Source organism: Scyliorhinus torazame, chromosome 7 (assembly GCF_047496885.1).
Source record: "Scyliorhinus torazame isolate Kashiwa2021f chromosome 7, sScyTor2.1, whole genome shotgun sequence".
NCBI classification, from domain to species: domain Eukaryota; kingdom Metazoa; phylum Chordata; class Chondrichthyes; order Carcharhiniformes; family Scyliorhinidae; genus Scyliorhinus; species Scyliorhinus torazame.
Genome location: NC_092713.1, coordinates 155255124 through 155267134, shown reverse-complemented (window position 1 = coordinate 155267134; position 12011 = coordinate 155255124). Strand labels below are relative to the sequence as shown.

Genomic DNA, 12011 nt, shown 5'->3' with positions numbered 1-12011 from the left:
AATTAGGGATAATATTAAATCCAAAGAGGAGATATATAAAAATGCCAGAAAAAGCAGCAAGCCTGCTTGGAAGCATTTTACAATTCAGCAAAAGAGGACAAAAGATTTGATTGAGAGGTAAAATAGAGCACGAATGTAAAATTGCAAGGAACATAGAAACTGACCATAAATGTTTATGTAATATGAGGAGAAAAATATTAAAGGCAAAATGTAGGTCCCTTACAGTCAGAGGGAAAAATAAATGATAATGGGGAAACAAAGAAATAGTGGAAGAATTGAACACAAAATTCTGTCTTCATAAAAGAGGGCACAAATAACCTCCCAGAAATGTTAGGTAACTAAGGGGCAAGTGAGAGGATGGAACTGAAGGAAAGCAGTATTGGTAAGAAAATTCACACCTTCATCAATCTGACCAAGGTTTTTGAGTCAATCGGGAAGTTCTATGGAGGACCCTGTCAAAGGCTGGCTGTCCAAAGAAGCTTATCAACATCCTCCGACTCCTCCATAACAAGATGCTGTGACAGTTCTCACGAACAGAAATAAGACAAAAACATTTGTGGTCAAAACTGGAGTCAAGCAGGGATGTGTCATCCCCTCACCGCCCGCCCCCCTTCATCACCAACATCCTTCACCTTGTCAAGAGCAAGCTTCCCGGTGGTGTGGACAACGTTTGCAGGATGGAGGAAAGCTTTCCAACCACAACCGGTATAAATCCAGGAAAACCATACTGACATCACTCGTGAAACTTCAGTACGCGGACAACATCACCATTTCCACTCTCTCAGAAGAGAATCTCCCAGTCATGCTTGACACCTTCACGGAAGCCTATCAAACAATCAGTCTCAGCCTCAAAAAGACTCAAGTCCTTTACCAACCTCCCCTAGGGCAAGATCTGGTCTCTCCCTCCATCAGGATCAACGGAGAAACCCGGCCAAGCTTCTGCTCGGCGATTCTGCGTTGTCACGTGTCCTGAAGGCCGCCTTGGAGAACGCTTACCCGGAGATCAGAGGCTGAATGCCTGTGACTGCTGAAGTGTTCCCCGACTGGAAGGGAACATTCCTGCCTGGTGATTGTCGCGCGATGTCCGTTCATTCGAATGAACAACGAATGAACGGACATCGCGCGACAATCACCAGGCAGGAATGTTCCCTTCCAGTCGGGGAACACTTCAGCAGTCAAGGGCATTCAGCCTCTGATCTCCGGGTAAGCGTTCTCCAAGACGGCCTTCAAGACGCACGACAACGCAGAATCGTCGAGCAGAAGCTTATAGCCAAGTTCCGCACACATGAGTGCGGCCTCAACCGGGACCTGGGATTCATGTCGCATTACATTCATCCCCCACCATCTGGCCTGCAAAATCCTACCAACTGTCCTGGCTTGACACAATTCACACCTCTTTAACCTGGGGTTACCCCATCTCTGGATCTGTAAAGATTTAATCACCTGCTAATGCTCACATTCCAAGCATTGTCTGGCATCTTTGAATCTGTCTATATATATGTTTCTGGAACATACCTCTTCATTCACCTGAGGAAGGAGCAGCGCTCCGAAAGCTAGTGACATCGAAACAAACCTGTTGGACTTAAACCTGGTGATGTAAGACTTCTTACTTAGCCAGGATAGTGGAGGAGGTGGAGGACCCGGATCCTATGGTGCCGATATTTGGGGTTTCAGTGAAGGCAGAGCTCATGGAGGGGAGGAAGGCCGATGGCTTGGCCTCCGCCTCTCTGATTGCACGGCGGCAAATTTTGCTGGAGTAGCGGTCGGCATCGCCACCGGGGTTAGCGGCTTGGTCGAGTGACCTGTATGACTTCCTGCGGTTAGAGAAGATAAAGTATGAGTTAATGGGCTCATCGGGAGAGTTTGAGAAAAGGTGGGGGTTGTTTGTGACCGTGTTTGAGGAGCTGTTCGTCCGGGGGGGGGGGGGGGGGGGGGGGGGGAGGTGAAAAAGGAGAAAAATCTGTACGGACTGTATAGTTGATTGTTGGGAAGTATGTTTCCCGGGGTGTTTACTTGCTGTAACCTGCTTTGATACAAGTTTGTAATAAAATACGTTTAAAAAAAAGAAACCCTACCAAACGTGGAACATTTCCCATACCTGGGGAGCCACCTCTCCTCTAAGGCTGACATCGATATGAAGATCCAACATCTTATCCAGTCCTCGAGTACTTCCTTCAGATGCCGTAAGAAACTTGGACTCTGTATAGTTGCCACCTCAAGGCCCTGGAGAGGTATGATCAACGTTGTCTGAGATGGATTCTCCACATCAGCTGGGAGGATACTACTAATATCAGTGTCCTTGAAGGAGCCAAGAGCACCAGCATCGAAGCCATGGTCATTCAAAACCAACTCAACTGGACTGGCCATATGATTAGGATGTCAGAATCCCAACTACCAAAGTAAATCATCTTTGCCCAGCTCAAGGAAGGCTGCCGAACAAGAAGACGACAACGTAAACTCCTCAAAGATACCCTGGAGGCTTACCTTCAAGAAATGCAACATCAATGCCTGGGAGACCCTTGCTCAGAAGAGACCTACTTGGAGGAACCTCTTGATTGAGGGTACACAATTTTGAGGACCCCCGTCGGCAAGAGGAGGCCCGGAAAAGGAGACTGAAAAAGGAATACCAGCGAACTAGAGTGGGTTTGTAGAATGCTTTCAGTATATTGTGGAACCAACTAGCTAAAACTATTTTAGATCTTGTATTGTGCAATAAGGCAGGGTTAATTAGTAAAATATAGTGAAAGATCTGCTGGGAAAAATGGAATACAAGAATAAACTAGCCAGGAACATAGAAACAGATTGCTAGAGATTTTACAAGTATAAGAGACAGATAAATAGAGCAGCTAAAGTAAACGTGGGTCCCTTGGAAGCAGAGACAGGAGAAATTATCATGGGGAATGAGGAAATGGCAAGACTTTGAACAAATATTTTGTATCTTCTACTGTACAGATATAGGTTATCTTCTATTTCAGGTATGTAACTTAAGGGCTAATAAGAGCTAGAAAATTAATGGTGGTTGATTTCAGGAGAGAAAAAGTATTGTAGATAGTTAAAGAACTAAAGTCCAACAAATCCCCACGTCTTGATGCCTAGGGCAGCACGGTAGCATTGTGGTTAGCTCTATGGCTTCACAGCCCCAGGGTCCCAGGTTTGATTCCCGGCTTGGGTCACTGTCTGTGTGGAGTCTACACGTTCTCCCAGTGTCTGCGTGGGTTTCCTCCGGGTGCTCCGGTTTCCTCCCAGTCCAAAGATGTGTAGGTTAGGTGGATTGGCCATACTAAATTGCCCATAGTGTTCAAAAAGGTTAGGTGGGATTACTGGGTTGTGGGGATGGGATGGAGGTGTAGGCTTAGGTGGGTTGGTCTTTCCGGTGTGAACTCGATGGGCCAAATGGCCTCCTTCTGCACTGTAAATCCTATGTCTACATGTTCTAAAAGAGATAGCTGCAGAGATAGTAGATGCGCTGGTAATGTTTTTCCAAAATTCTCAAGATGCTAGAATGGTCCCAATGGATTGGAAGTTAGCATATGTTACATAGCTATACAAGAAAAGAAAGGGAGAAAATACTGGGAATTACAGGCCAGATAGACTGACATCACTCATTGAGAAATTGCTGGAATCTATTAAGGAAGTCTGAATGAACTTAGAAAAGACTATATGATCAGTCAATATGGTTTTACAAAGTATTTGACTAATTTATTAGGATTTTTTGAGAATGTAATTAGTCGGGTAAGTAAAGGGAACCAGTAGATTTACAGAAGGTATTCAAACAAGGTGTCACGCAAAAGGTTAATACGCAAATGAGGGCTCGTGGAGTTAGGATAATATAAGTAAAATGAATAAAGGATTGATAAATGGGGCATTTTTAACTTGGCAGGCTGTAACTAGCAAAATGCCGCAAGGGTTCGTACTGGGGCCTCACCTATTTATAATCTGTATTGATAACTTGGATAAAGAGACTGAGTAATGTATCTGAGCTGCTGACTTTAAGAGGACGCAAAGAGATGGAGACAGGTTGAGTGTGTGGGCAACAAGGTGGCAGATGGAGAATTATGCAGTGAAGTGTGAGGTTATTCACTGAGGTCATAATGGAAAGGCAGCATATTTTTAAACGGTGTGAAACCTATTCATGTTTACTCATAAAAGGTACATAAATGGAGGCAATTAGAAAGAGAATTGGAGCATAAGAATATAGAGGTCTTGCTACAATTGTACTTTGTTGACAATATTGTGTGCAGTTTTGCTCTACATAATAAAGGATGGAAATTCTTGCATCGGAGGCAGCAAGAATTCATTAAATTGGTACCTGGGAAGCCAGAACTGTCCTATGACGAGAGGCTGGGTAAATTAGGCCTATGCGTTGTAGAGTTTAGAAGAATGAGAGATGATCACATTGAAACACACAAGATTCTGAAGGGCTAGACGTCGAAGATGCTTCCCCCAGCTTGTGAATCTAGAACACGGGGCAGCCTCAGCATAGGGGGCTGATCATTTAAGATTGAAATGGGAAGGTTCACTCAGTTTTTAAGCTTTGGTATTCTGGACCCCCAGAGGAATGTGGGACACTCCATTGTTGAATATATTTAAGGTTGAGATAACAGGGGTGGGATTCTCCGACCCCCCGCGATGGGCCGAAGTCCGGCCGCTGTCAGCCCACGCCAGCCGGCGTGGATTGAACCACCTTTGGGACGGCAGGACACGGCAGCGCGGGCGGGCTCCGGGGTCCTGGGGGGGGTGCGGGGCGAACTGGCCCACCGATCCGCGACGGGCCTGTGCCCTGGGGCACTCTTTTCCTTCCGCCTTCGCCATAGTCTCCACCATGGCGGAGGCGGAAGAGACCCCCTCCACTGCGCATGCGTGGGGATGCCGTGAGCGGCCGCTGACGCTCCCGCGCATGCGCCGCCCGGCAATGTCAGTTTTGCGCCAGCTGGTGGGGCGGAAATCAGTCCGGCTCGGGCCTAGCCCCTCAAGGTGAGGGCTCGGCTGCTCAAGATGCGGAGACTTCCGGGGCGGCGCGATGCCGGACTGATTCGCGCCGTTTTTGGCGCCAGTCGGCGGACATCGCGCCGATATCGGAGAATCCCGCCCCAGATGTCTGTTGGGGAATCGAGGAACACAGAGAACGGGCAGGAAAGTGGAGTTGAAGCAAAGGTCAACCATGGTCATATTGAATGGCTCCGTGGGCTGTATTGTCGTTTGCTCCTATTTAAATGTTTTTAACCTAAATACCGAAGGAGAATATTTGCTGTTATGACCTATCATCTCAACATCAAAGCAAGTTCAATTTGTATTTCAATCAGCACCTCACAGACGACAATCCAATGGTTACACCTGCAAATACAGTGGGGCTGGAAGTACATAGAGGCACTTTATCAGCTGAAAGCATTTAATATTTTGTGCCTTTAAAGTTTTGGACAGTCGTGGTTTCCATCTTGCCTGTCCTTTGGCCATATTGGACCTGTTCTGCATATGAGCTTACAGTTGACATAATTGCAATGGAACATTCACCACAGATTACTAGCAGGCAGATTTGGAATAAAGCAAAATCTTAACTTTGTGTATTCACTGTGTAATGTATAATTCATATTAAGTTTGTATTTTATCAGTCAAATCAAAGTTAAGGTGAAATCGTGTTTTATTTGTTGATCCCATTGTGGAGCATAACAAAATCAAGACTTGTTTGGCAGTGGGCTTGAATCTTGGTTTGTTCAAGGTCCGTATGAGTTGTACTCACAACTCAATAATTGTTTTGTGAGGGAGGTGCAGACATTCTCAAGTCATTGTTAACTGACTTATCTGCAGAGAGGGAGGTACTCGCACCAACGGACAGGTTAGCATCACAGTAGTGGGCTTCTAGAATTTCTTCCTCCTCAAAGCAGAGGAATGGGGACCACAGCAGTTCCCAAGGGCCAAATCAGTCCGCACCTTTAATAGGCAAAAATTTGGGGGAAAGGTTTTTAAAAAACCCTCAGCAAAAACTTGATAAAAAATGGACTTACTATAGCACTGTGTGGCCTTCAAGTTCAGAGTATATTCTCTAATGCTGGCTGCCAAATGATGGTGAGGTACACATTCTCTAAATCTGGCTGCGGAAACAGCTCCTCCAGTTTGATGGCCTGATTATGCCCACAAACGGACTTGACATAGGGAAACCTGAACCCTCAGTTTCATATTTGGGATCCTTTATGGGCCTCTTCTAGACTCCATAGCTGTTTGGTGAAGAATAGTTACGCCATGAAGAGGAGCATCTGTTGATTTCACCTCAATTCAAAATACAGACAACCATGACAGCATATTAAAGATGGCCTAGGCAGTAGACCTACAGTCTTAAGTTATGCGACCCACATGAAATCTTTGGCCAATGGCAGAGTTGACAGTCATGTACATTATTACCCTGCTATGTTGTCTTTAAAGCATGTAACTGATGCTCTTCTGGATAGTGGTGTGATCAAGGGAAACATCTGCAGTGTGTGTTTGTGGCTGCAGGACCTTCGGCTCTGAGTTATTGAGCTGGAGGTAAAGTTGCAGACACTGCAGCACATCGGGGAGGTGGAACGTTACCTGAACATGTTGTTCCAGGAGGTGGTCACACCCCTTAGTATAGGGTCTTCTGATTTGGTTAGGGACAACAGGAGAGGCTGATAAGGAAACCCAGAGGAGGGAGTGGGAATGCCTTAGGTCTTGCAATTATCCAGCAGGTTTGAAATTTTGTTCATCTTGTTTGGATGAAAGTGGATGCTGCAGGATGATGAGCGAACTGGCTGTGGTACAGGAAGCCATTCAAGTTGGGGGGGGGGGTTACTAGGGATGCAATGGTAGTCAGGGATAGTATAGTCAGAGGAATTTATACCATTCTCTGCAGCAAAGAGCACAAGTCCAAGTGGCTGTGTTGCCTGCCCGGGGCCAGGGTTCAAAACATCTGCTCGAGGCTGGGGAGGAACTTGCAGTGGAAGGGGGAGGACTCTGTGTCAGATCGATGTAGGAACCAACGACATAGGCAAAACAGAAAGGTGATGGTTCTGGATAGTCAGTAGGAGCTTGGCACCAAATTAAGCAGAACCTCAAAGATCATAAACTCTGAATTATTACCTGAGCCACATGCACATTGGCATTGGACAAATTAGATTAGGGGATCATGCATGGTTCAAAGATTGCGGGCGAAGTGATTTTGGTTCATGGTGCACTGGCGAAAGTGGGATCCGTACCATTGGGACAGTCAAAGTAGAGAGGGGTTTAAACAAAATAGTGTGAGTAAAGTTTCAAATTGGGGAAGATGTGGTAAATCAAAGAGTAGGGAAATGTCAAAAGAGAAAGGCATGACAGGAAATTAAAAATACCATGACAGGAAGGGACAGAGTACACAAATTTTTAACAGTAAATCAACAGACGAGACTAGAAGTTATTAAAAGAATAAAAGCATAAAACTAAAGGCTCTATCTTTATCTGAATGCCTGAAAAATTTGAAAAAAATAGATGAACTCAAAAGACTTTGAAATACGTAAGTTTCATTTAATAGCCAATGTAGAGACATGGCTACAGGAGGATGTGGATTGAGACCTGAATATTAGAGGGTAAAGGACAATTAGAAAGCAAGGAAAAGGTGGAGGGGTGGTTCTGTTAGTTAATGGTGGTATTAGCACAATAGAGAGAGATGACCCAAGTTCAGGAAACCAGGATTTGGAATTTGTGAAATGAGAATTGGTACAAGCCAGAAGTTACTTGCAGGAGCCACGTGCCCTTAATAGTAACCACATGGTAGGGTAGAGCATAAAGGGAGAAATAATGGGAGCTTGTCAGAAAGGTACATATACGAGAGACTGGAAAAGTCAGATTGGCAACAGTATGTTAAGTGGGAAGATCATAATGTTTCCGGGATAGAACAGCATGTTCTGGAACCAGAGAGCAGGCTATCCCAGACCTGACGTTGTGCAACAAGATTGGATTAATTAATGATCTCATACCGAAGGCACCCCGAGATAGAAACAACCATAATAGGGTGGAAATTTACATTCAGTTTGAGGAAGAGTGGGTCCGAGGCTACAGGTGGAAATTTGTGCTCCCGTTGGCATCAGCATGAATGGCGACGGGAGTGCAAAATCTCGTGAGGCCCAAATCATGTTATAAGTCGGCAGGAAATCCTGTTGCAATTGTCTCTGTCCCCCTGCCAGAGACGTGACAGGATTCCTGACATGGAACATTGAGAACTCCATTAGAATAAATTTAAATCTAATTATCAGGCCTCTACGCCTGATAGTCTTTCTCCACCCCCACCACATTACATTATCCACCCACTCATGCTGACGTGAATTACGACTGATTTCCCTCAACATTCACCTGGCAGGCAGATCCACCAGAGGAGCTTAGCCCTGCCAGGGTGATGTTGTGAGACCTGCCCGTCAGGTTTTTTTTCTCTAAGTTGCTAGCGATATAGCAGAGAAAGCCGCCAGAACACTGCATTTCCTGCCCAATGCAACACTGCCTCAAAAAGTGAAAGATTCCACCCTATGTTTTTAAATAAGGGCAATTATGAGGGCATGAAAGCAGTGCTGGCTAAAGTAAGTGCATTGGCAAATTAGGATAAGGGATAGGTCAACAGAAATGCAGTGGTCAACATTAAAGGAGATATTTCAGATGGCAGATACAGTGGAAGGTCAGAAGATAAGGAACAGGAAAATATGACTAAAAGATTAATAAGGAGGGAAATGGGAGAGTTTGAGAGTAAACTAGCCAGAAATATAAAAAGATAGCAAGAGTTTCTCTAAATATGTTAAAAAGAAATGAGTTAATAAAGTGAGCGTTGGTCCTACAGTGAGTTTAGAGAATTGACAATGAAAAATAAGGCAAATGAATTGACCATTCTGCTTCACTATGAGGATATAAGTAACTTGCCAGAAGCAATAAATCAGGAAATAGAAGGGAGGAACTCACCAGAGAAGTGGTCCTCAGTAAATTATTGGAGCTGTAGACTGACAACTTTCCATTTGGCCAAAAGCCAGAGAGAAGGAGAAAGTAAGAAAGGCAAGCTACGCAACCACGTTACGACGTAATTAGCAGGCGTCTTTGAGAAGAATACCTGCCTGCCTTCTAGGGAGGATCTTGCAACATATTTTTTAACATGAAAGTAACCATTCTAAAATAAATATAGGGACACAAATAGGCTAACAGCAAATGACAAGAAACATTACTGACTGATCTTTAATAAATCTTATAATGCACTGATGAAAAGGCAAATTTGTTGAAGCTGTGCTTTTTTATTATTAAAATAGAAGGGCATCATCCTACACATTATGGTGATCAGAACATTATTTTCCAAGCAAGTGGGTGAACAGAATTTAAACCACAGCTCCAGACTACTCCCAACAAATAAATTATCTGTATAATTATTTATACACCACTTTATTATTTTTACTTCAAAAAAAGTTTCCATGTCTTGCTAAAGTTTTGAATCGTTGATTTGAACAGTCCAAGCCTTCCTGCTTGGCAAGAGTTATTGTAAACATCCAACCAAAAGCCGGTGGATAATAAATTGAAGGGGAGAAGAACTGCCATTGGCCATCAACATTCAAAGTTCCACTGTGACGTTTAGTGCACATAAATGTCAAAATAGGAAACCAACTGCTCAAACTTAGCGCAGTATAAAGCTAAGAACCCCAACACTTTTTAAAATCAATAAACAAACAATTAAACATTCTGTTCTGTTACCACCAACAAAGTCCCAATTTTTAAAAAATCACTCAAAATACAGTAAACTTACAAATTCACAACTTTCTTACAGCCCAAGCTGTTCTTCAGAACAGTCCCAAGAATGGAACAAAAACTGTTCAGTTGGTCCCATGTTTAAGTGCTGCACAGCATTATTGGCTATGCCTCCCTTCCTTAACACTACCCAACAGTGTGGCCTGATTGAGACTAAAGTTTCCCAATGGGTAAGTTTGAATGTCTGTTAGCTGCTGAGATTCAAACTGGTTGTGGATTGAACATTACAGCATTTATACAAATTATGGTTTGAAGTTCACCATTTGCACTCTTAATGATAGGATAAGTCTGATTGAACACTGTTACAAAAAAAAACTTTTACCTTAATCCCAGCAGTTAAACAATTTTAAATGCTCACAAGTCAAAGTAAAAAAATAAATATTATGTTCTGAAGTTTAAGTTAAACAATGGATATGATCGAATTCACAGAAATTAAGGGCACTCATTCAGATTCTGCAGTAATAGCGTTTCTGTACTGTATAGGCAATTTTTAAAACTTAATTTCAATTTCTGGCAGAAAAACAATGAGATAGGACCTGCATTAGTGGGAGTTGTAATTTGTCCATGTAAGAACCTTCAACGTAGCTAAGACGGGTTGGTAAATTAAAAGCTAATCCAATTGGAGAATGTTCTGGATTCGACTATTGGCAGTGTAAGATCAAGAAACTAAATGTTCCTACACTCCCTTAAGATATCAGATGTCAGAATATGCAGAGATTTATCACCTTTCTTTAGGACACTTAAAACACATCTGCATTATTTGACAAAATACGAAACCCCGAAGAACATGCCTATGGTTGCAATAAAGATCATGTGAAAGCATTACTTCAGAAAGCAATTTTATTGCCCCAATTTATGTTCATCTGTTTGTCAATGCATCCAGTGGGTCGGTAAAATCCAGTTGAGCCAACTGATATTCCAGTACCTGTCCTAGGAATAAGCTTGCTTTTCCAAATAATTTATACCCTTAAAGGGAATGGAAACATTTCCTTGAGTTTGTACTCCATACTGTGCAGTTAGCGCTGTTTTTTTGACTTTATGTAGAGCAGCAGTATTATTCAACTTGCATTTCAAACACCTTATTTCAAGTGTGATAATTTCATTCTGTCTTCCACCAGCACACTGTCTGTCCCAAATTGTTCAATGCACTGCTTGATAGTTGCTACAATACCCATCAGTCGTCGGTCCATGGCCTCCAAATGTGCATCTGTCAAAACTGGGGTTATTGGATCATGTGACATTGCAGTCCGCATAGCAGTACTCAGAACTCCATTCTTTAGGTAGTTTAACCTGTTCCAGGTAGATACTCTAATACTGCCAAAAAAGAAAGTCACATCTATACAGAAATTTGGCAAAACAAAGCAAAATGAAAACAATTCAAAAATTACTTTATATAAGTGATGAGTGTGAAGACTATGGAAACAAGAGTTCAAACGGAGTAATAAAAGCACATGCAAATATCATTGGAAATTCACTTTAAATTTTTGCAATAACTTTGTTGTTTTACCAAAAATAGTGAAAATTATAAATGTTTTGTAGATGGCACAATAGGGTAAAGAATTCAAACACAATGTGTGAACAAAAGAACATTAGAGTTAGGACCGAAGGCGATCATTGAGCCTGCTCCACCATTCATAATGATTGTGGCTGGGGAAATCCACTTTCATGCCTGCTTCCCATACCCACAGATTTCCTATGATCCCAAAATTCTATCTACTGCTTTATATTCAATGGTACTACATTGACAACTCTCTGGGGTAGAGAATTCCAAAGATTCACAACTTTTGAGTGACGAGATTTCTCATGTCAGTCCTTATCCTGAACCTGGCTCAATCCAGCTGCCCCTCCGTCCCGAGGTGAACCCCAGGGCCTGTGGGCACCAACTAGTAGGAGGGACACTAGTTCACAACCAGCTCCCCCGAGTTCCACCCCGCTGACGACACTGCGTCTCGCATCCGAACAGGTGGCTGTGCATGTACTGCCGGCAAGTGTGCCGGGGCCATCCGACCCAGAGGACACCTGCCAGGGGCAAAGACCATAGGACGTGGTAAGCAACAGGCTGCCACCACATCTGATGTGCATCCTGGGGAAACACCTGCAATAGTGCAAAGAAGGCTAAGCATAGCAAGGATCACAGAGGACATTGGGGGGGGGGGGCGGCGTTGCCATCGGAAGAGTGGGGCAGTGGTGGACGCTTGTGTGTGACACTTTAAAAAATCTTTACCACAACAAGTATGACACCTCTGGCACTT

The 12011-nt window shown here is 43.5% G+C and overlaps 1 protein-coding gene across 1 annotated transcript in view; it reads right to left on the bottom strand.

The window, feature by feature from the left end:
- Positions 1 to 9234: 9234 nt before the first annotated feature.
- Positions 9235 to 12011, bottom strand: part of fam20b (FAM20B glycosaminoglycan xylosylkinase) — a 291737-nt gene continuing 288960 nt past the window's right edge. The window contains exon 9 of the mRNA XM_072511691.1: positions 9235 to 11073. Coding sequence (XP_072367792.1) covers positions 10839 to 11073 — 235 coding nt within the window. The 3' untranslated portion in view covers positions 9235 to 10838. The remainder of the gene's footprint in view (positions 11074 to 12011) is intronic.